Below are 25,322 nucleotides of genomic sequence, written 5' to 3'. Positions count from 1 at the left end.
CGCCGACTGAGTTCACAAATTTATCAAATGGTAAACCAAGCCAGTCAGGCCTAGAATTTCTTCCCATCGATCCCAGTGTCACGATTCAGCCCTTTTCACATATGCATTTTACCCCTATTCATGCTCAAACTGAAATCGGAGTTATCCCTGGATCAGCGGTACACAGATTCAACAATTATCATGAAATCTATGGAATACAAGGATTATCCTTGACAAAGAACAAAGAAAAATTACAGCACAGGAACAGGTCCTTCGGCCCTCCAAGCCTGCGCCGATCCAGAACCTCTATCTAAAACTGTCGCCTATTTTCTAAGGATCTGTATCCCTCTGCTCCCTGCCCATTCATGTATCTATCCATATACATCTTAAATGACGCTATCGTGCTCCCTTCTACCACCTCCGCCGGCAATGCGTTCCAGGCACCCACCACCCTCTGCGTAAAGAACTATCCACGCACATCTCCCTTAACTTTTCCCCTTTCACCTTGAACTCGTGACCCATAGTAATTGAGTCCCCCACTCTGGGAAAAAGCTTCTTGCTATCCACCGTGTCTATACCGCTCATGATTTTGTAGACCTCAATGAGGTCCCCCCTCAACCTCTGTCTTTCTAATGAAAATAATCCTAATCTACTCAACCTCTTTTCATAACTAGCGCCCTCCATACCAGGCAACATCCTGGTGAACCTCTCTGCACCTTCTCCAAAGCATCCACATCCTTTTGATAATGTGGCGACCAGAACTGTACGCAGTATTCCAAATGTGGCCGAACCAAAGTCTTACACAACTGTAACATGCCCTGCCAACTCTTGTACTCAATACCCCTTCCGATGAAGGAAAGCATGCCGTATGCCTTCTTGACCACTCTATCGACCTGCACAGCCACCTTCAGGGTACAATGGACCTGAACACCCAGATCTCTCTGTACATCAATTTTCCCCAGGGCTTTTCCATTTACCGTATAGTTCACTCTTGAGCTGCATCTTCCAAAATGCATCACCTCTATTTGCCCGGATTAAACTCCATCTGCCATTTCTCCGCCCAACTCTCCAATCTATCTATATTCTGCTGTATTCTCTGACAGTTCCCTTCACTATCTGCTACTCCACCAATCTTTGACATTTCCCTTCAATCCAGCAGCAACTGTAAATATTACAGGCAATATTACAGACCAAGTGGAAGGCAGGCTAAACATTTGTTCCAATTTATTTGCAAATAAAACATAAAGCAAATTAAACTGTAAGATTAATACCAGCGCTTATCACAAAAGGGGAACCACATTTCGGGCCACTCTTCTAAGTTTGTTCTTGCTCAATCTGTTGGTGATTAGCCCAAAGTTCGAAGTGATGAACAGAAGGGACCAGAATTTGAAGTTGCTTTCATTCACTTTGAGACAGTATCCAAGCACAGATCCATCACAATGAATGATGAATTGCTGGTGCAGGAAACATGTTTTTGTCACTGATCTTCACAGAGACACATCCCAACATGATTAAAAGTGGAACTACAGATGGCACCGTGGCGCAGTGGTTTTCACTGCTGCCTCACAGCACCAAGGGCCTGGGTTCGCTCCCGGCCCCAGGACACTGTCCATGTGAAGTTTGCATATTGTCCCCATGTCTGCGTGGGTCTCACCCTCACAATCTAAAGCTGTGCAGTGTTGGTGGATTGGCCATGCTAAATTACCCCTTAAGTGGAAATTTTTAAAAAAGAATTTTAGTGGAACTACAATTCTTGAGATCGTCGAAAGAAATTCAGACAAGAGTAACCCTCTGAACATCAGCAGCGGTCTGGACTTTGGATAGCTGGAAAGAATGAGAGAACACAAAGACATTGCTAAGTGATTCATCCAACCAGCTCTCACAGCACAACACTTCCCCACATTGATTAAGAACAGCCAGATCCTGGAAAACATCAATCATTTTCCAAATTTTGGTACTCTCCTCTTGCTGAAGATGAGCATAAACAATGATATTTATCATTGCCACCAATGTGCCAGTTACAGCCTTCAACTGACTGAGGAAGAGAGTATTTAAGGGCCATGGTTTACTGATCCCTGCACTTCTATTGCTTCTGAGACTTGTATAATCTACAGCTGGCGGGACACGTTGTTCGTATTCCGGAAACAACTGATCTGCTCAGAAACTGGCTGCAGTAGGAAACTCCCTGGAGTACAGATGTCCTCAAAGCATCACCAAAAAGGGAAAACAGCCCCATTTACCGACCAATATTGAGGTTTATTTGGGAAGACACCGAACACAGGTTTAATCGGGATCATGCAAAAGTAAAATCGAGGCTTTGCACCGATTGCACAAACCTATAAACAATTGCTCTACCCAGTCCTTCAAGCACTACCTGCAGATTGCACATTGAACTAATCAGCCATCTCAGAACCCAAGCAAGTCATCTTTGATCCTGAGGGACTGCCAAAGAACTCTGGTCAATTCTACATTTAACATCGAAAGTAGAAGGGATCCTTACGCAGACCACCCAGACACAATAACAGCAACACAAATACTTGAATTGTTGAAGTCCTGGTCACTTTAGTTACACCCACAGTGCTTTTAGGGAGGGAGTTACCAGATTTTGACCCAGCAATATCTTTCCAAGTCAGGATGACGTGCAACTTGAAAGGGAACTTGCAGATGGTGTTGGTGCCATCCATCTGCTGCCCTTGCTTTCCTCGGTGGTAGAGGCCATGCATTTGTAAGGTGCTGGTGAGTTGTTTGTAGATGGTATACACTACTTCCATTGGACGTCTGTGGTGGAGGGAGTGTATATTTGTGAATGGGGTGCCAATCAAGTGGGCTGCTTTGTCGGATGGTGTTGAGCTTCTTCAGAGCTGCACTCATCCTGCATGGGGAGATTATTCTATCACACACCTGACTTGTGTTTTGTAGATGGTGGTCAGGCTTTGGGAGTCAAGAGGTGAATGACTCGCCACAGGATTTCAGGTCTCTGACCTGCTCCTGTAGCTACAGTGTATATATCTGGCTGGTCCAGTTCCTGGTCAATGGTCACCCTCCAGGTTGTGAACAGTGGGGAATTCAGCGCTGGAAATGCCATGGGGAGATGGTTAGACCCTCTCTTGATGGAGATGGTCATTGCTTCCCACTTGTGTAGCGCGAATATTACTTGCCACTTATCATCCCAAGTTCAAATGTTGTTGAGGTCTTGCTGCTTGGTACAGAGCTCCGGCATGAGGGGGGGGGGATCGCTTGATTCCCTCCATCTTCCTTTTCCCACAGCTGGAAGGGATTGGCATGAGCCCTCCTTCCCGGCCACCCTTCCCTCCCCGCTCCCCTCACAGCTCCTTACACTCAATCCGGTCTCCAGCCCCAATCTCCGCTTGGAGATCTTCTCAGCGTGCGACCAATGTGATTCCCAGAATGCAGGCGGTTCTCGAAGATGTCACTTCCGGCATTCAGAGCGACCGGAAATGTCATTTCCGGAAAGGGACATGTCATTTCCGGAAAGGGAAAGATCATGGGGGGGGACATCATAGGAAAGAATAAAAACAGGCAGGAGCCCTGGGACAAAGAGCTGACATAGGCAGTTGCTTCCTTCCATTGCTGTTGCTGTGTTACGCCTTGACGTTACAGTAGAAGGTTCCTCCAGTTTCTCACTCTAGGAATAATGACTAACAGGCACTATCACTCTGGGACAGAGCAGTTAGCTGCCTTTAACTTCCACTTTCTTCAGTCTATTTGGGAAGTTTGTCCTGAACACAGGTTGAAAACTGAATAGTCGCAGGGGTGTTTGAGAAATACTGATGCACAGTAGCTAAGTGGTTAGCACTGTTGCCTCATAGCACCAGGGTCCCGGGTTCGATTCCTGATTGGGTCACTGTCTGTGTGGAGTCTGCACGTTCTCCCCGTGTCTACATGGGTTTCCCCTGGGTGCTCCGGTTTGTTAGGTGAATTGAAATTTCTGAATTCTCCCTCTGTGTACCCAAACAGGCGCAGGACTGTGGCGGCTAGCAGATTTTAACAGTATCTTCATTGCAGTGTTAATGTAAGCCTACTTGTAACACTAATAAAGATGAAAGTCAGATGAAGACATGATCAGGTTCTGAAATCCCCACTGTGAATTATCGGCCACGATCATTCCTGATAGCAGCAAAAACCCTTCTGGATCATAGCACACAAATTACACAAACTACTTAAAAAGTTATTGCACAGTTTTATAAAAGGCACCAATTTATCAGATTTGTGTCTACAAACAATGATCAAAAACTGCAAACATGTGAAATATTTGCCCTGAGCAAGTCTCACCCAGTAACTTTCAAACAAGGAACACCACATCACAGTCCCAAATCCCTTTATACAAAAGTAATATATTTCAAGGGAACATGAACAAGCTAGTACTGCATATATTCCTGAAATCTATAAGCAAACTCAAGAATACCTTCTCAAAATGACACGTCATCATTTTCAGTATGTACTTCAGAATGGTTTCCTACCTGTCTAACTCACAAGCGATTTAGTGCAAAGTTGCAGTCAGGTAATATGCAATGCAGATAACGGGTAAATCAGCAATATAAACACAAAATGAGAAAAGGGCAATGGTGTATTGTAACAAAGCCCCCAGAGTCAGGTCTATCTCTCGCCCAACCTCTGGGTTCCAAGAACTTGCCAAATCAGCTCAAACTTTACTTTGAAAGTTCAGTTTCCTGAATAAGACAGTCAGCTGCCTTGTAACTTCCATCCATGTTGTAACAAACATCCAAAAACTACAAAGAGAACTGAAGAAGTAAATTACTAAACAGGATTCCAGCAGATTCACATAATGAATTCTAGCATTACATAGATATATGGAAAATTATAAAGTAAGTTTTGATTATATAGAAAGTATTGGTTTAGGAGTGATTACATGAACATCAGTTTCCTCGAGTGAATATATTGAGATTGATATACACCGGGACCACAGAGAATTCTTGTGGATGTTCGAAAATAGCCTTCATACAGAAGATTACACACAGAATAGACAGCGAAGGGATTGACACAGAATAATGACTATCGGAGAAGCGGGATATCAGAGAGTGATTACACAAGAGAATAATGGATGCCAGGGAGTTATAACACAGATAATAATGGATATCAGAGTGATTAGACATAATAGAAGACAGGGAATGATTACACAGAGAATAATGATGAGAATAAGTATATACAGAATAATGAATACTACAGAATAATGGTTATCACGAGAATGATTACTTACGTAATCATTCAATAGACAATAAATTAGCTCGAGGAGCGATCAGACACAAATGGGTTTTTTGAGGAATAACTTCTATACAGACCAGGGAATGATTACAGGTTTATCAAGAGAACAAGAGCATAGTGACTGGTCATTGAACCCAGAGAATATATTGAAGACCTCCCCTCCCCTTGCATATTAAGATTCTAATAGCTGGGGCACACCAACAATGTGTGCCTGATGTCAGCTTTACTGTGACACCATCAGTACTTTACCAAAGACCAGCTACATTCGAGGCTGCGGGGAGTCTGGCCCACAAGCTGCCACTTCCATTTTTTCCTAGATCCCTCCAGGCTCATATGAGGCTCTATCTCCCTGTTGTGATTCAGGATTTATGAGTTAACGAGACAGCAACTGTTCAAAATGGATAAAGCAACAAATATCAACTATGAATAGGACTGTTATTGTTATTTTCCCTTTAAGATATAGTTGTGCTGGTTTGCCATTTCTGTTGACAGATGAAGTGTTGGTGTAGTCAGATGAGGACATCCTCAGTCCTATCACATACCAGATAAGGACTGTGTAAGACAAATGGAGTCAATGAAATGAACGTGCTAATCAATTGCATAGTTCTGTAACCACTGACAAATTAACTCCCGAAACCTGTACGAACCATTTTCAATTTCACTTCTACTTCCAAGTCACTGAATGCCTGATAAGAAGGAAGATTGCACGTGGAGCCAGTCTTCAGATTAGTGATGTGCAATCCCAATGGGATAAAGTGCAAATCTTACTATAGGGGAAATTACATTTATAGTTCCTCAATGTGGCCAAAAAGGCATCTTGTGCAGCCCACTGTAACAGTGCCACGCAGAGCAGAAGACCCAAGCATCCAAGAGGAGGTCAGTGTTGAAGTTAACATTGGAGGAGGACTACCAAATTATTGTTGGCAGCCTCCTGATCACCAGCTCAGTTCAGCACTAAAAGAACAAACTTGCACTTCCATAGCACCTTTCACACCTCCGGAAGTCCCAAAGTGCTTTAAAGTCAATGAAGTGCTTTTGAAGTATCGTCACTATTCTAATGCAGACTGAATGTCAGCTCATCCACCAGAATCTCTCCCTCACTGCCACTCGCCATACTCCCACCACAGAATCTCTCCCTCACTGCCACTCGCCATACTCCCAGGACAGACTCTTTCCCTCACTGCAACTCGCCATACTCCCAGGACAGACTCTTTCCCTCACTGCCACTTGCCATACTCCCACCACAGAATCTCTCCCTCACTGCCACTCGCCATACTCCCAGGACAGACTCTTTCCCTCACTGCAACTCGCCATACTCCCAGGACATTCTCTTCCTCACTGCCACTCGCCATACTCCCAGGACAGACTCTTTCCCTCACTGCAACTCGCCATACTCCCAGGACAGACTCTTTCCCTCACTGCCACTCGCCATACTCCCAGGACAGACTCTTTCCCTCACTGCAACTCGCCATACTCCCAGGACACTCTCTCCCTCACTGCCACTTGCCATACTCCCAGGACACTCTCTCCCTCACTGCCACTCGCCACACTCCCAGGACACTCTTTCCCTCACTGCAACTCGCCATACTCCCAGGACAGACTCACTCCCTCACTGCCACTCGCCATACTCCCAGGACAGACTCTTTCCCTCACTGCCACTCGCCATACTCCCAGGACAGACTCTTTCCCTCACTGCCACTCGCCATACTCCCAGGACAGACTCTTTCCCTCACTGCCAATCGCCATACTCCCAAGACAGACTCGCTCCCTCACTGCCACTCGCCATACTCCCAGGACAGACTCACTCTCTCACTGCAACTCCTCAAACTCCCAGGACAGACTCTCTCCCTCACTGCCACTCGCCATACTCCCAGGACAGACTCTTTCCCTCACTGCCACTTGCCATACTCCCAGGACAGACTCGTTCCCTCACTGCCACCCGCCATACTCCCAGGACAGACTCACTCCCTCACTGCAACTCCTCATACTCCCAGGACAGACTCTCTCCCTCACTGCCACTCGACATACTCCCAGGACACTCTCTCCCTCACTGCCACTCTCCATACTCCCAGGACAGACTCTCTCCCTCACTGCCACTCGACATACTCCCAGGACACTCTCTCCCTCACTGCCACTCTCCATACTCCCAGGACAGACTCACTCCCTCACTGCCAATCGCCATTCTCCCAGGACAGACTCTCTCCCTCACTGCCACTCGCCATACTCCCAGGACAGACTCTTTCCCTCCCTGCCACTCCCCATACTCCCAGGACAGACTCACTCTCTCACTGCCAATCGCCATACTCCCAGGACAGACTCTTTCCCTCACTGCAACTCCTCATACTCCCAGGACAGACTCTTTCCCTCACTGCCACTCGACATACTCCCAGGACAGACTCACTCCCTCACTGCCGATCGCCATACTCCCAGGACAGACTCTCTCCCTCACTGCCACTCGCCATACTCCCAGGACAGACTCACTCCCTCACTGCCACTCGCCATACTCCCAGGACAGACTCGTTCCCTCACTGCCACTCGCCATACTCCCAGGACAGACTCTCTCCCTCACTGCCAATCGCCATACTCCCAGGACTGACTCTCTCCCTCACTGCAACTCGCCATACTCCCAGGACAGACTCTTTCCCTCACTGCCACTCGCCATACTCCCAGGACTGACTCTCTCCCTCACTGCAACTCGCCATACTCCCAGGACAGACTCACTCCCTCACTGCCAATCGCCATACTCCCAGGACAGACTCTCTCCCTCACTGCCAATCGCCATACTCCCAGGACAGACTCTCTCCCTCACTGCCATTCGCCATACTCCCAGGACAGACTCGTTCCCTCACTGCCACTCGCCATACTCCCAGGACAGACTCGCTCCCTCACTGCCACTCGCCATACTCCCACCAGACTCTGCCTCACTGCCACCCGCCATACTCCCAGGACAGACTCTCTCCCTCACTGCCACTCGCCATACTCCCAGGACAGACTCTCTCCCTTACTGCCACTCGCCATACTCCCAGGACAGACTCTCTCCCTCACTGCCACCCACCATACTCCCAGGACAGACTCACTCCCTCACTGCCACTCGCCATACTCCCAGGACAGACTCGCTCCATCACCGTAACTCGCCATACTCCCAGGACAGACTCGCTCCCTCACTGCCACTCGCCATACTCCCAGGACAGACTCGCTCCCTCACTGCCACTCGCCATACTCCCACCAGACTCTGCCTCACTGCCACCCGCAATACTCCCAGGACAGACTCACTTCCTCACTGCCAATCGCCATACTCCCAGGACAGTCTCACTCCCTCATTGTCATTTGCTATACTCCCAGGGCAGATTCATCATACTCTCAAGAGTCCGTAACCTGCATGCTGTGTGAGAGCCTATAGCGGTCAGTTACTGAGTGTTAGACACTAAGGCCAAGGAAACAAACGCAAAAACTACCACCAAAAAAAAACAATGGACAGTAATTTAAACGCTGGACATTGCTGTGGGTTACAGCAGGGTTTGAGTAGGGTACAGCTATTGCAGGAACTTTCTCTGTAACACAGTTTCTTCTCCCTGTTATTAATATGAAGTGCACAAGGAATCACAACTCAATGGTCCACTGAATCTTTCGTGTTTCAAACTGATAAGATTTTGATGGTTGAAGTTGAGCCAATTGACTGTCCTTAACTCAATGGCCAGGAATCTCTTCCGCTGCTGCTCTTCACAGGAACTTTGCTGAAGTCCTGTTCACACACGGAAACAACAGTGCCAGCTGCACCTCCGGCAATGGTAGAACAGCAGTGGAGCAAATTCCAGGCCAGAATCTCATGATATTCCAGGTTGATATCACGAGCACCCGTTAATTCTGGAGATAAAAAACCCGGAAGTTTAAATTTTTGATGGTGGGCAGAGGGTGGAACTTATCAGATGAGTTTTGCCAGGGATGGTTTCCACTGCAACTTGCAGTCACAGCTATTGTGGGCAAAACAGAGGCAGAACTCAGAAACAGCGAGGTACAGAATCCTGTAAACGTCATTGGCTCAACACTAACCATCATCCCAGAGGGAAGTTCCCAATCTCCACAGTCCCAGATCTTGACTCACACACTGATGGGTACAATTTTAGGCTAAGTAATTTTGTGTTGTGAATGAACAGAATCTCTGGACATGAAAGCTGTAACAAACAATCACAATTCAGGCCACTCTGTCAGTGGAGATGTTCTCCATTTCCGATAATAATTCCACTGCTCAATATCCACAGAGTTCGAGAGAACTTATCCAATCCGGACTGGATTTAAACTCGGATTCCAGAGACTATCATTACTACACTATCTAAATACCCTTTATAAGCAGTTCCACACTGGTATTAAGATGGAATTGGCCATCACAGTATTGTAACTTCCACCATTCCAAACACTCAATGCACCTAGCTAAACTCAAAAAGCTTTGGGAACAATCCCCTCTTTTATTACTCTGGTGACATGATTATTTTCTATAAACACCAAAAGTTGGGAGAAACCTAGAAATGGAAGAAGCTGGTGTTTCGGCTTTGTGCTCTACCTACATGAAGGTTATTACCAGACTCCTCCCGACCTCTTCTCCCAGCCTTTTGGAATAAAGATTTCATTCAGCTAAATCCAGCAGTACCAAAAAACCATTGTTCATAACTGCACCAAGGGATTGATAAACAATGTCACATTTCTTTACATTCAGAGAAATAACCCCTCAGTTCCAAGTTACAGTGAAAAATCCCTCGAATCTTTGGAATGTAGTGTCAGTGAGTCCAGAAATCGGACCCCACACAGTTTAGGAGTGCTTCTGGCTTCCACTTCATTTTAATTTAGGTCATTGATGGAAGGTTTGATATTCACAGGTGTCGGTGTGGTAATTTGCAACGCTGCAGAAACGACAGGCACTTGTGGACTCTACCCAACATCTCTGAGGAGGGGGTCAGGCCTCTGGATGCAGAGATTTAGACCGTGGTCCCAAAGATTGCATCATCTTGAGCTGGCTCCTCCATATCATCCTCGCTGACAGAGAAATTGCGGTCATTGGGGCAGGTGTTCATTAACCCGTTGATTCCCACCAGAGAGTGTGCATGGTGGTCAGGGAAGGCAGGGTGTGAGTCAAGGTGTGAGATGTGGACACTCTGCGAACGCTCGGCTTCAGCCATGTACGACAGCAGGTTATCAAGGAGGGGTCGGCTGCGAGTAATTTTATCCAACAGTTGACTGCGGTGCCTGAGCTGGGCGATCACACTGTCCTTCTCCTTCATCACCATCTGCAGCCTCTGCACTGTCCCTTCACAATCCTGCAGTTTCTCTTGCACATCCACCATCTCCCTGCAGAACACGGGCGACAGCAATGGAGACATCTCAGTTCAAGTACAATCAACATGCCCAGCCCTTCCTGAAGCACTCCCCCACCCACCCCGCCCCAACCAACTCTCTCCACTCCCCCTTCTCCACTCAATTCCTCCTCCTTACCAACCACCCAATTCACCCCATATCCCTCCTATCCCCAACCTACCCATATCCCCCACGTCCCACAATCCACTCTCCCCACTTCATTCCATCACACCCGAAACTGCCCTCCCTTCATTCTCCCACCCCATTACCACTTATTCCTGCTCCTATACCCTCTTCCTCTACCCAACTGCCCTCAATAACCTACACCCCCTCTTCCATTCCCTCTTTATCCATATCCCCTCTCACCTATCCTCCCTCAACCCCTTCCTCCATATTTCATCCTATTCCCCCATTTAAAGTGAGCATTTATCTTAAAGTGCATCTGGGGAATTGGTAATGGAAAGAAGGGCTATGGTGGTTGAATTAAACAGGTATTTTGCATCTGTCTTCACTCTAGAGGACACCAGAAATAGCTGTAAATCAGGAAATGGAAGGGAGTGAAGAACTCAAGAAAATTACAGACACCAGGGAAGTGATATTGAGCAAATTCTTGGGTCTGTCGGCTGAGAAATACCAGGGTCCAGATGGACTTCAACCAAAGGTCTTGAAAGATGTGGCGAATCAGATAGTTGATGCATTGATTTAAATTCAGGGGAAGGTCACATTAGACTGGAAGCTAGCAACTCCTTCATTCAAAAAGGGAAGGAGACAGAAAGCAGGAAACTACAGGCCAGGTAGCCTAACATTTGCCATAGGGGAAATATTAGAAGCCGAAGCCATTATCAAAGATGTTATAGCAGGGCACTTGGAAAAATACTAGGTGATCATGGTCTTCTGAACAGGAAATCGTACTTAACCAATTTATTGAAGTTCTTTGAAGGAGTCACAAGTGCTGTGGATGTACTGTACTTAGATTTCTAGAACACAATAAATAAAATGCCACATCAAGTGTTATTGCAGAAAATAAAAGCTCATGTTGTCGGGGGTAACATATTGACATGGATTAAAGATTGGCATACATTTTTTTCTGGTTGGTAAGATGTGGCAAGTGGTATGCATTGGCGGTCATCTTCCAAAGTTCTTTAGACTCTGGAACATTTCCTACAGATTGGAGGGTAGCTAATGTAACCTCACTATTTAAAAAGGGAGGTAGAGAGAAAACAGGTAATTATAGACTAGTCAGCCTGAAGTCACTAATGGGGAAATTCTGGAGTCCATGATAAAAAATTTAATAGCAGAGCACTTAGAAAACAGTAGCAGGATTAGACAGAGTCGGCATGGATTTACAAAAGGGAAATCATGCTTGCAAGTCTACTGAAATTCTTCAAGGATGTAACTATAAGAGTTGATGAAGGGAACCAGTGGATGTGGTTTATTTGGACTTTCAGAAGGCTTTCAACAAAGTCCCACATAAGAGATTTGAATGTAAAATTAAAGTGCATGAGATTAGGGATGTGTATTGAGATGGATAGAAAACGGTTTCCTCTGACTAGTGGGGTACCGCAGAGATTGGTGCAGAGATCCCAGCTATTTACAATATATATTAATGATTTAGATGCGGGAACTAAATGTAATATCTCCACATTTCAGATGACATAAAGCTGGGTGGGAAGGTGGGCTGTGAGGAAGATGCAGAGATGCTTCTGTGTGATTTGGACAAGTTGAATGAAGGGCAAATGCGTGGCAGATGCAATACAATGTGGATAAATGTGAGATTGCAAAAACAGGGAGGCAGATTATTTTCTGAATAGCTATAAATTGAAAGAGAATGTGCAACGAGACCTGGGTGTCCTTGTACACTGGTCACTGAAGGTAAGGATGCAGGTGTAGCAGGAGGTAAAGAAGGCAAATGGCATGTTGGCCTTCACAGCAAAAGGATTTGAGTACAGGAGTAGGGATGTCTTGCTGCAATTGTGTCTTGGTGATATTACACCTGGAGTATTGTGGGCAGTTTTGGTCTCCTTATCAGAGGAAGGATGTTCTTGCTATTGAGGGAGTGCAGCAAAGGTTTACCAGGCTGATTTCTGGGATGTCTGAACTGACATATGAGAACAGATCGAGTCGGTTAGGATTATATAGGGGAGGCGGTGGCGTAGTGGTAGTGTCCTGGGCCCAACCATCTTCAGCTGCTTCATCAATGACCTGCCTACCAGCTAAGGTCAGAAGTGGGGATGTTTGCGGATGACTGCACAACGTTCAGCACCATTTGCGACTCCTCAGATAATGAATCAGTCCATGTCCAAATGCAGCAAGACCTGGACAATATCCAGGCTCAGGCTGACAAGTGGCAAGTTACATTCGCGCCACACAAGTGCCAGGCAATGACTATCTCCTACAAGAGAGGATCTAACATCGCCCCTTGATATTCAATCGCATTACCATTGTTGAATTCCCCACAATCAACATCCTGGGGGTTACCATTAATCAGAAACTGAACTGGACTAGCCACATTAATTCTGTGGCTACCAGGGCAGGTCAAAGGCTAGGAATCCTACAGCAAGTAACTCACCTCCTGACCCCCCCCCCCCCCCCCCCCCCCCAAAAGCCTGTCCGCCATCAACAAGGCACAAGTCAGGAATGTAATAGAATACTCTCCACTTGCCTGGACGAGTGCAGCTCGAACAACACTCAAGAAGCTTGATACCATCCCGTACAAAGCAGCCCGCTTAATTGCTCATCCTTCTACAAACATTCAAACCCTCCACCACTGACGAACAGTGACAGCTGTGTGCACCATCTACAAGATGCACTGCAGTAACTCACTAAGGTTCCTTCGACAGCACCTTCCAAACCCATGAACACTCCCATCTAGAAGGACAAGAGCAGCAGATACCTGGGAACCCTACCACCTGCAGGTTCCCTCCAAGTCACTCACCACCCCGACTTGGAAATATATTGCCATTCCTTCACTGTCACTAGGACAAAATCCTGGAACTCCCTCCCTAACAACATAGTGGGTGTACCTAACCAATGATTCCCACAACCTATAAATGAATATTTGCTGGATTTTAGAAGAATTTTTATAGCAACCTACAAAATTCTAACAGGACTCGATAAGAATAGATGCAGGAAGGATGTTCCAGAAAGTGGGGAGTCCAGAACCAGGAGTCATAGTCTGAGAATACAGGGTAAACCATTTAGGAATGAGATGAGGAGAAATCTATTCACCCAAAGATTGGCAAGCCTCCTGTGGCATTTCCTACCACAGCGGCCGATTGATATCAAAACACTGTAGGTTTTCAAGGAGTTATATATGGCACTTGGGGTGAAAGAGGTCAAAGACAGGAACAGGCTATTAAATTGGATGATCAGCCATCAGTGCTGTAATCTCAATCTGTTACAGTTTATATAAATTACTTGGATGAAGGGGTTGTTAAATTTGCTGATGACACAAAGATAGGTCAGAAAGTAAATGCGGGGCAGCACGGTGTTGTAGTGGGTTAGTCCTGCTGTCCCATGGCGCACAAGTCCCAGGTTCGATCCCGGCTCTGGGTCACTGTACATTCTCCCCTTGTTTGCGTGGGTTTGGCCCCCAGAACCCAAAGATGTGCTGTCTAGGTGGATTGGCCACACTAAATTGCCCCTTAATTGGAAAAAAAAAATGAATTGGGTACACTAAATTTATAAAATAAAAAAAAGTAAATGTGAAGAGGGCGCCAGGAGGTTACAAAGGGACATAAATAGCTTAAGTGAGTGGGCAAAAATCTGACAAATGGGAGTATAATATGGGAAAATGTGAAATTATCCATTTTGGCAGGAAGAATTAAAAAAACTTATATAAATGCCGAGAGATTGCAGAGCTCGGAGGTGCAGAGGGATGTGGGTGTAAAGTGCATGAATCAGAAAAGCACAGATCTAGCAAGTAATCTAGCAAGTCTCAAAATATGTGCTTGTTCGGTGAATTGGACATTCTGAATTCTCCCTCAGTGTACCCGAACAGTGTGGCAACTAGGGGATTTTCACAGTAACTTCATTGCAGTGTTAATGGAGCCCTACTTGTGACGCTAATAAAGATAATTATTATTGTCAAGGGATTTGATTACAAGAGTGGGGAAGTTATGCTTCAGTTGTACAGGGCATTGGGGAGACCACATCTGGAGTATTTTGTACAGCATTGGCCTCCTTACCCAAGGCACAATGTAAATGTGTTGGAAGCAGATTTACTGGATTATAATACCAGGAATGAGCAGGTTGTGTTATGAGGAAAGGTTGGAGAGGTTAGGTTTGTATCTACTAGAGTTTAGAGGAGTAAGAGGCGACTTAATCAAAACCTTGAAGACCCCGAGGGCAATTGACAGAATGGACATGGAAGGGATGTTTCCCCTTGTTGGAAAATTTGATCTAGGGGGGTCACTCTTTAAAAATAAGGAGTCATTCATTTAAGACGGTGATAGGAATTTTTTCCCCTCTGATGGCTGGTTTAGCACACTGGGCTAAATCGCTGGCTTTGAAAGCAGACCAAGGCAGGCCAGCAGCACGGTTCAATTCCCGTACCAGCCTCCCCGAACAGGCGCCGGAATGTGGCAACTAGCGACTTTTCACAGTAACTTCATTGAAGCCTACTTGTGACAATAAGCGATTTTCATTTCATTTCTCTGGAACTCTCTTCCACAAAAGGCAGGGGAAGCAGAATCTTTGTATATTTTAACGGCAGAACTGGATTAACTAGTTTCTTTCACTCTTCATCCCTGCTCCCTATTCCCGCTTTAGCCCATTCCATCCACCCCCAATTTCCTGACAGTCCTCCTAATCTCCTCTGACTATCCTCCCCACCCCTCTCCCTGACTCGCCCAATTCCCTCCCCTTTCCTGACCATCAACCCAACTTCCTCATTAGCCTCCTCGCCCCAATTTCCCCGCACTCCCACCCCGGCTGAAACCAATGATGCGCGTCCCCGGCAGAGCGGGGCCCAGTGAGATTCCGCGCGCGTCCGTAACTGTGGACCCTTCCCCTCTGCGCGCGGCCCCGGGCTGTGTGCTGACCGCTCCTTGCGCAGGCTGAGTTCCCGGATGGCGGCCTGCAGCTCCCGGTCCTTGCCCATCAGCCGCTCGGCCTGTTCCCGCACAGTCCGCTCGGCCGCCTCCAGCCGGCGCTCCAGCTCTGTCACCCGGCGGTGCACAGCCGCCAGGTGAGCATTCGCCTCTTTGATCTGCACCGGACTCAGTACAGACATCCTGCGCATCCGAGCCGGCTGTCACCGCTCTCACAGGCGGAAGCCCCGGTACCCGATCCCGAGGCTCAAACAAGCATCGGCCTCGCTGTCATTACGCACGCGCTCTGCTCCTCATTGCCAGCCCGCGCACGCGCTCTGCTCCTCATTGCCAGCACGCGCTCTCTGCGCCCCATTGACAGCCCGCGCACGCGCTCTCTGCTCCACATTGCCAGCCCGCGCACGCGCTCTCTGCTCCCCCTTGCCAGCCGGCGCACGCGCTCTCTGCGCCCCATTGCCAGCCCGCGCACGCGCCCTCCGGGCCCCATTGCCAGGCCGCGCACGCGCTCTCTGCGCCCCTTTGCCAGCCCGCGCACGCGCTATCTGCGCCCCATTGCCAGCACGCACTATCTGCGCCCAGTGCCAGCACGCACACTCTGCGCCCCATTGCCAGCCTGCGCACGTGCTATCTGCGCCCCATTGCCAGCCCGCGCACGCGCTATCTGCGCCCCATTGCCAGCACGCGCTATCTGCTCCTCATTGCCAGCCCGCGCACGCACTCTCTGCGCCCCATTGCCAGCCTGCACACGCGCTCTCTGCGCCCCATTGCCAGCCTGCGCACGCGCTCTCTGCGCCCCATTGCCAGCCGGCGCACGCGCTCTCTGCGGCCCATTGCCAGCCCGCGCACGCGCTCTCTGCGCCCCATTGCCAGCCCGCGCACGCGCTCTCCGGGCCCCATTGCCAGGCCGCGCACGCGCTCTCCGGGCCCCATTGCCAGCACGCACTCTCTGCGCCCCATTGCCAGCCCGCGCACGCGCTCTCTGCGCCCCTTTGCCAGCCCGCGCACGCGCTCTCTGCGCCCCATTGCCAGCCCGCGCACACGCTATCTGCGCCCCATTGCCAGCACGCGCTATCTGCGCCCAGTGCCAGCACGCACACTCTGCGCCCCATTGCCAGCCTGCGCACGTGCTATCTGCGCCCCATTGCCAGCCCGCGCACGCGCTCTCTGCGCCCCATTGCCAGCCCGCGCACACGCTATCTGCGCCCCATTGCCAGCACGCGCTATCTGCTCCTCATTGCCAGCCCGCGCACGCACTCTCTGCGCCCCATTGCCAGCCTGCACACGCGCTCTCTGCACCCCATTGCCAGCCCGCGCACGCGCTCTCTGCGCCCCATTGCCAGCCTGCGCACGCGCTCTCTGCGCCCCATTGCCAGCCCGCGCACACGCTCTCTGCGCCCCATTGCCAGCCCGCGCACACGCTCTCTGCGCCCCATTGCCAGCCTGCGCACGCGCTCTCCGGGCCCCATTGCCAGCCCGCGCACGCACTCTCTGCGCCCCATTGCCAGCCCGCGCACGCACTCTCTGCGCCCCATTGCCAGCCCGTGCACGCGCTCTCTGCGCCCCATTGCCAGCCCGTGCACGCGCTCTCTGCGCCCCATTGCCAGCCCGCGCACGCGCTCTCTGCGCCCCATTGCCAGCCCGCGCACACGCTCTCTGCGCCCCATTGCCAGCCCGCGCACACGCTCTCTGCGCCCCATTGCCAGCCCGCGCACGCGCTCTCCGGGCCCCATTGCCAGCCCGTGCACGCGCTCTCCGGGCCCCATTGCCAGCCTGTGCACGCACTCTCTGCGCCCCATTGCCAGGCCGCGAACGCGCTCTCCGGGCCCCATTGCCAGCCCGTGCACGCGCTCTCCGGGCCCCATTGCCAGCCTGTGCACGCACTCTCTGCGCCCCATTGCCAGGCCGCGCACGCGCTCTCCGGGCCCCATTGCCAGCCCGTGCACGCGCTCTCCGGGCCCCATTGCCAGCCCGCGCACACGCTCTCTGCGCCCCATTGCCAGCCCGCGCACGCGCTCTCTGCGCCCCATTGCCAGGCCGCGCATGCGCTCTCCGGGCCCCATTGCCGGTCGGCCCATTACGCATTGCTCATTTTCAGAGTACGGTAAGACAACACCAGGTTAAAGTCCAACAGGTTTGTTTCAAATCACTAGCCTTCGGAGCACTGCTCCTTCCTCAGGTGAATGAAGAGATATGTTCCAGAAACATATATATAGACAAAGTCAAAGATGCAAGACAATGCTTAGAATGCAAGCATTAGCAGGTGATTGAGTCTTTATAGATCCAGAGATAGGGGTAACCCCAGGTTAAAGAGGTATGAATTGTCTCAAACCAGGAGGACAGTTGGTAGGATTTTGCAAGCCCAGGCCAGATGGTCGGGGGGGTGAATGTAATGTGACATGAATCCCAGGTCCCGGTTGAGGCCGTACTCGTGTGTGGAACTTGGCTATAAGTTTCTGGTCAGCGATTCTGCGTTGTCGAGCGTCTTGAAGGCCGCCTTGGAAAACGCTTACCCGGAGATCAGAGGCTGAATGCTCTTGACTGTTGAAGTGTTCCCCGACTGGAAGGGAACATTCCTGCCTGGCGATTGTCACGCAATGTTAGTTCATCTGTTGTTGCAGCGTCTGCATGGTCTCGCCAATGTACCACGATTCGGGACATCCTTTCCTACAGCGTATGAGGTAGACAACGTTGGCCGAGTTGCACGAGTATGTACGGCATACCGGTGGGTGGTGTTCTCACGTGTAATGGTGGTATCAATGTCGATGATTGGAACATCCTGCAGAGATTGTGTGGTGTTGTGGTCGCTGTTCTGAAGGCTGAGTAGTTTGTTGCAAACAATGGTTTGTTTGAAGGCAAGTAGTGGGGGTGTGGAGATGACCTTGGAAGATGTTCGTCTTCATCGATGACGTGTTGAAAGCTGCGAAGAAGATGTCGTAGTTTCTCCGCTCCGGGGAAATACTGGACGACGAAGGGTACTCTGTCGGTTGTGTCCTGTGTTTGTCTTTGAGGAGGTTGGTGTGGTTTTTTTGCTGTAAGTGAACAGGTGACCTGATGCCAGGTAGGGCGCAGGTGAAAAGTGAAGACTTCCCTCCAGTACCAGACCCAACAAGGATTTACAGATACTTTTGTGGCAGATGAAATGTAATGCAGATTCTTTAGAGCAGAAGAAACTGAGCAATGTTAACAGAGTGCGTGATGAACGGTGTGAAGTTAAGAATCTGGTGTAGATGGTAACGGTAGTGCACTTTCCAGAATCATAAAATCAGATGTGGTCATTCAACCGTGGGACATAATGTCCGTGCTGACCCTCTGCAAGAGCAACACACCCACTCTCCAGTCCTTTCCCCGGAGCCCTACAAGGTTTTAAAAAAAATCTTCAGGTGCTTAGCCTAGTAGTAGGCAGTTAATGGTAGGAAGTTGGGGAGAGTTACAGAACAAAGAGATGAACAGGGTGCTGAAGAAGGCATTCAGCATGCTAGGTTTTATTGGTCAGAATATTGAATACAGGAGTTAGGACCTCTTGTTGAAGTTGTACAAGACATTGGTAAGACCACACATGGAATACTGTGTTCAGTTCTGGTCACCCTATTATAGGAAGGATATTGTTAAACTAGAAATAATTCAGAAGAGATTTAGGAGGATGCTACCAGGACTTGATGGTCTGAGTTATAAGGAGAGGCTGGAACTTTTTTCCTCGGAGCGTAGGAGGCTTAGGGGTGAGCTTATAGAGATCTATAAAATAATGACCAGCATAGATAAGGTAGTCAACATCTTTTCGCAAAATGTGGAGTTGCCAGCGCTGGACTGGGGTGAGCACACAGTAAGAAGTCTTACTGTCTTACAACGCCAGGTTAAAGTCCAACAGGTTTGTTTCAAACACTAGCTTTCAGAGCACTGCTCCTTCCTCAGGTGAATGAAGTGGTAGGTTCCAGAAACATTTATACAGACAAAGTCAAAGGTGCAAGACAATAATCTTGCGAGCATTTGCAGATAATTAAGTCTCGATGTGTGCGAGCATTTGCAGATAATTAAGTCTTTACAGAGACTTAAATACCCTCTCTCTGGCTCTGTAATTACCTGCAATCTTTGACTTTGTCTATATATATACATGTTTCTGGACTTTGTCTATATATATATATGTTTTGTTGAGAATTTAAGGCCGTTTCAAAAGCACTGCGGGTTGGGGGCAGGTTCAAGGGAAATGCATTCTGAATTAAAATTCGGGGGAACCATAGATTTGAGCCAAGGAAGTGGGATGGAAATTTTCAGAGATGGGAGGGGAAAGGAATTTGGACACTAAAAGATTTGTTTCTTGGGTGTCGTTTTGCGGGATTGAAGGAGCTGAGAGCAAAGTATGGGCTGGAGCAGGGGAAATATTTAGGTTCGAGACTTTGCCAGAAAGGAGATACAGAGCTTCCCTGTCGAGCCGGCTTCCACATTGCTGGAGGAGGTGCTGACGACAGGGGGACTGGAGAAGGGGGTAGTATCAGCGTTTTACGGGGCTATTTTGGAGGAGGAGAAGGCGCCGTTAGAAAGGATCAAGGCAAAGTGGGAGGAAGAGTTGGGACAGGGTATGGAGAAGGGGTTCTGGTGTGAAGTGCTCTGGAGGGTGAACGCCTCCACCTCGTGTGCAAGGTAGGGGCTGATACAGCTGAAGGTGGTGCATAAAGCACACCGTACTAGGGCGAGGATGAGCCGACTTTTTGAGGGGGTAGAAGATGTGTGTGAAGATTGTGGGGGGGGGCGCAAACCACGTTCATGTGTAAGGGGGGGGGGGGTCCCGCAAACCACATTCATGTGTTTTGGGACAGTCCAAAGATGCAGGATTACTGGAAGGAGGTGTTTAGGGTAATCTCTAAAGTGGTGCACGTGAAACTGGACCCGGGCCCTTGGGAGGCCATATTCGGGGTGTCGGACCAGCCGGGGTTGGAAACGGGCATGGAGGCGGATGTTGTAGCCTTCGCCTCGTTGATCGCCCGAAGGCGGATCCTCTTAGGGTAGAGATCAACCTCTCCACCCTGTGCCCTGGCGTGGGTGGGGGACCTGCTGGAATCCTTGATGCTTGAAAGGGTCAAATTTGAACTGAGGGAAGGATGGAGGGATTCTACAATTCATGGACGTTATTCATTATGCACTTTCGAGAATTGGATCACATTAGGGGGGTTGGAGGCTGGGAGGGTTGGGGCAGGGGGACTGTATGTGTTAATGGTGACTCTGGGTTCCTGATTCCTCTTTGTCATTTGTTTATGTTAACATGCTGGCTAATGTTTAGGCGTTTGGTGGGAGGATGGGATCGTTGTTATTGATATGGGGATTGACATTACATTCGTTACTGATTATTGTTTATTGTTGAGTGTAAATCATGTAGAAAATGTGAAAAACAAAGAGAATAAAAAAATATTTAAAAAAAAAGATAGTTCTGTAGCCATCTGGGATGGCCACGTCCCGATTACAAAATGGACACTTTGCAAAGAATGCAGGGAAAATGGACAATACTGAGAAAGCAAGCAGGTGCAAGGTTTGTCTGTTGATTGGAGCCGTAGCTCCCAGACAAGACCAATACTGCAAAGCCATTCCCATACTAATGAGCCATCTCCGGGACAAAAAGGTAACATTTAAGTAAACAATACCAAGGCAGACACCCCGGCACCAGAGGAGACTAGAACAAAGCAGGCCAAGGGACACCTAGGACACCAGCAATCAGGGCACCCACCTCTTTATTGGAGGAAATCGATAGGAACGATCGAGATACGGCCCAATTAATTGGAGCCAAGTTCAAGGCCCGCCCAAAAGCGCGCGAAGCCCCTTTTGGGTAGAAGAAGGATCCCCCAAGAGACACTCGCTCTCTTGGCCTTGGCTCTCAGCAAGGAAAGACCTGCGTAGCAGCTGCACCAGAACAAGTAAGTCCAAAGTCAACGCACGCTACGAGAGAAACGCTCTTAGCTGCTATTCCGTACCAGCTCAACCCCAGCAGCCTCAGAACCGGACAACGGCTATTGTTCCTCTGACTGAGTGGGCGCCCGAAGCTAAGTATAGGCTTTAGTAGTAGTGATAGTTTAGTTGGTAGAGTTTTGTGCATGAGTATATTTGACTGTGTGTGTAAATAAATGAGCATTGATTTTGAACTTACCAACTGGTGTATCGAGTCTTTGATCAGTATTCGGTTTTGAACCTTGTGGAGGTATCGAAAGATACCTGGCGACTATAGAGCAAACATAATTAGGATTAAGGAAGGCGACCATATTAACCGCCATAAACAGCCAATTAAAGAGGGAACACAATTAGCAACAGTTCTTCCTTCAAAACTATATGGCTTATGTGATGGGGCAGCACGGTAGCATTGTGAATAGCACAATTGCTTCACAGCTCCAGGGTCCCAGGTTCGATTCCGGCTTGGGCCACTGTCTGTGCGGAGTCTGCACATCCTCCCCGTGTGTGCGTGGGTTTCCTCCGGGTGCTCCGGTTTCCTCCCACAGTCCAAAGATGTGTAGGTTAGGTGGATTGGCCATGATAAATTGCCCTTAGTGTTGGGTGGGGTTACTGGGTTATGGGGATAGGGTGGAGGTGTTGACCTTGGGTAGGGTGCTATTTCCAAGAGCTGGTGCAGACTCGATGGGCCGAATGGCCTCCTGCACTGTAAATTCTATGAAATTCTATGATTTTCAAACTTAATTCAGAATCAATTGTATTATGATCACAATTTCCAAGTGGATCTTTTACGATGACATTAGTCATTAACCTCACTACACAACACTAGATCTAAAATGGCTTTATCCCAAGTAGGTTCCACAATGTATTGCTCCAGTAAATTGTCAGGAATGTATTAGAACCATTGAATCACAGAAAAGAGGGCCATTCGGCCCATCCTGTCCATGCTGACCCAAAGACACCCAGATGCCCTTTCTTTTAAAAAAACATTAGAGTACCCAATTCATTTTTTAAATTAAGGCACAATTTAGTGTAGCCAATCCACCTACTCTGCACATTTTTTGGTTGTGGGGGCAAAACCCACGCAGACACGGGGAGAATGTGCAAACTCCACACGGAGAGTGACCCAGAGCCGGTATCGAACCTGGGACCTCAGCGCCGTGAGGCTGCAGTGCTAACCCACTGCTCCACCGTGCTGCCCAGATGCCCTTTCTAATCCCACCTTCCTGCAGAATACAGCACTTAAGGTGCAGATCCAGGTACTATGTAAAAGAGTTGAGAGTCTCTGCTTCCATCACCAATTCAGGCCGCGAATTCCAGATACCCACTCCCTTCTGCTAAAAAAATGTTTCTCCTCATTTCCCGCCAATCCTTCTGTCACTTAGCCCGAATCTATGACCACTGGTTTTTGAACTCTCTGCCAAGGGAAACTGGTCCGTCCTGTCTACTCTATATCTACCCCTCACAATTTTGTATACCTCAATCATGTCACCCCTCAGACATGTTCCAAGGAAAATTACTCCAACCTCTCAAATCTCTCCTTGTAGCTACAACTCTCCAGCCCTGAATTTTCTCTGAATTCTCTCCAGAGCATTTACGTCCTTCTGGCAATATGGTGATCAGAACTGCGCGGTATACTTTTCCATTGCCTTAACCTTTATTTTCACCTGCATGATATGCTGAACATCGTTGCACACCAACAGCACATTCATGGATTGGAATCTGTACATCACGACATTTAGATGCAGCAAACACATAGCCACATGTCTGCAGCTGGTGGCACCATGAAGCATGGAGAAAACACTCTCATGGCAAAGCCGCATATTCACTCTGCTTCCCTGAGACCAGAGAGAATTCTAGGTACTTCCCTCTCCTGAAATAAAGAGTGCCAGGAACCATTAAACAGCACTGGAAGATGTTCCTGGCTTGGGTTGAGGTAAGAAATGTTTTCTGAAGACACAGGGTGGGTATGGGCTCCTATCCTTTTTCCTCCTTCCTCTTCGATCAGCTTGTCCATACGTTGATGCTACCTCTGCCCATTGCAGGCCAAGGGGGTGGTAACTACAGAACCATGACTGGGTAACCATGAGGAAATAGTCTGATCATGTGAGAACCAAAGCCTCCACCATGAACAGCACCACTCCTTGTGAACTCACCAACTTTCAGCAGCCCCGCAAACCACCAAATACTTCTACGGACTCAGACAGCAAAGCCACTGTCTAACAGCAACAACCCCAAAAGGAGCTCATTATCCATTTAAAATCCACTGGTGGTGAGGTCTATTCTGTTGCTGAATGCACGTACAGCTGTGGGTGGTTAAGAGAGGGTCCATAATAGCACCCAATCAGTGTTACACACTGAGAAACATCATTTTTCTGTCCACACTACATACCTAGCACTCGCTGCTAATGCCTAAGCCAACACCCTCATCAAAAAGGATTTCACCTTGGGTCAGCACAAAATATCAACAGCTAGGCTGAAGGTGGACCTACATCTGGATAACAAGTTCAATAAGTTCAACCAAGGAATCACTTACCAGAATCCAGCTCCTGAAAGCAAATAAGGTGAACAGTAACTGCAGAACAAAACCTGCTGCTTCAAGTCTCACGGTGAAACGTCCAAGGAAAGGGAAAGATGCAAGTCAGGCTCCACAGTCACAGTGCTTCAATCAGAATTCATCCCATTTCCATCCAGTTTCCACACTGAGGAGGCGGTCCCCTCCTGTAAAAATAAGGAATGTTTTCTGTGCCACAGAATAATGCTTGGCATTTATGGTAAATGTTCACCTGACTGTTCAAAGTCTCTTTCGATTCTGACCAGCACCAGTTGAACGATTGTAGGAATCGTCAGTTTAAAGTTCAGTGAGTGGGGAACTTGGGCAGGACTGCATCTGGCAAAAAAAAAAGCTCCTGCTGTCTGCCATTCCTGTCCCCTTTTGCCTTTCCTTTGTCTTTGGTTAATTAGATGGGGGGGGAAATCAGATCAGCAACAACACAAAATGGAATTAAATGCGGTTCACAACAATGATTGAGCATTTTGTATCCTTTACTGATTAACAGAGATTAGGACAAGGGTCAAACTGTTAGAAATTAACCATGTGTCACGCATCAGGAGAAGGAGCAAGAGAAAATCCTTGGAGTCTCGATGGTAATGTTGGATAAATGGAGAGGCGTCTCCTAGAATGTAGGCTTCGCGCTGAGGCAGAGGTCCTTAACCGCTGTGTCCTACCTTTCATTTTTAAGGAAATACATGTTGATTGTGCCCAAACCATTTCTGTTTTGAAGGTAGCCCTTTTGTTCAGCTGCAGTTTTCCCGCCAAACTTTTGTTCCAGTCAATCCGGCCCAATTCTGTTCTTGCCCCATTGAAGCCGGTTCTCCCCCAGTTAATTTTTTAAATATTTTTTTAAAATTTAGAGTACCCAATTATTTTGTATCCAATTAAGGGGCAATTTAGTGTGGCCAATCCACCTAACCAGCACATTTTTGGGGATGAAACCCATGCAGACACGGGGAGAATGTGCAAACTCCACACGGACAGTGACCCAGGGCCGGGATTTTAACCCAGGTCCTCAGCGACGCAGTCCCAGTGCTAACCACTGCGCCACCGTGCTGCCCCCAGTTAATTATTTTTGCTCTGGGTTGCGCATTATCCCTTTCTACCATCATCCTAAACCTTACAGTACATTGACCACTGTCTCTTGCATGTTCCCCACTGACACCCCCACTATTTGGCCCACCTCATTTGCAGGAACCAGCTCCAACAGTGCATTATGT

General features: G+C 48.5%; 2 protein-coding genes across 3 annotated transcripts in view; both read right to left on the bottom strand.

Moving 5' to 3' along the window:
- wdr55 (WD repeat domain 55) overlaps positions 1–3,428 on the bottom strand; it is a 38,639-nt gene extending 35,211 nt beyond the window's left edge. Inside the window, exon 1 of one of the 2 annotated variants that reach the window (XM_038778072.1) lies at positions 3,317–3,428. The gene's annotated coding sequence lies outside the window, so the exon portion shown is untranslated. Of the gene's footprint in view, positions 1–3,137; positions 3,273–3,316 lie in introns of those variants that run through there. The other variant, XM_038778073.1, reaches the window with a different exon arrangement.
- A 6,224-nt stretch (positions 3,429–9,652) lies between these two features.
- Positions 9,653–15,924, bottom strand: LOC119953043 (vimentin-type intermediate filament-associated coiled-coil protein-like). The gene is made up of 2 exons (XM_038776844.1): positions 15,612–15,924; positions 9,653–10,563 (listed from the first exon to the last, which is right to left on the bottom strand). Exons 1-2 carry the CDS (start codon positions 15,809–15,811, stop codon positions 10,194–10,196), a joined length of 570 nt encoding a protein of 189 aa, XP_038632772.1. The 5' UTR covers positions 15,812–15,924; the 3' UTR covers positions 9,653–10,193.
- Positions 15,925–25,322: the final 9,398 nt, after the last annotated feature.

This window comes from Scyliorhinus canicula, chromosome 18 (genome assembly GCF_902713615.1).
Source record: "Scyliorhinus canicula chromosome 18, sScyCan1.1, whole genome shotgun sequence".
In the NCBI taxonomy this organism is placed as follows: domain Eukaryota; kingdom Metazoa; phylum Chordata; class Chondrichthyes; order Carcharhiniformes; family Scyliorhinidae; genus Scyliorhinus; species Scyliorhinus canicula.
The sequence above is the reverse complement of the archived record's forward strand: the minus strand, read 5'-3'. Positions and strand labels throughout refer to the sequence as shown.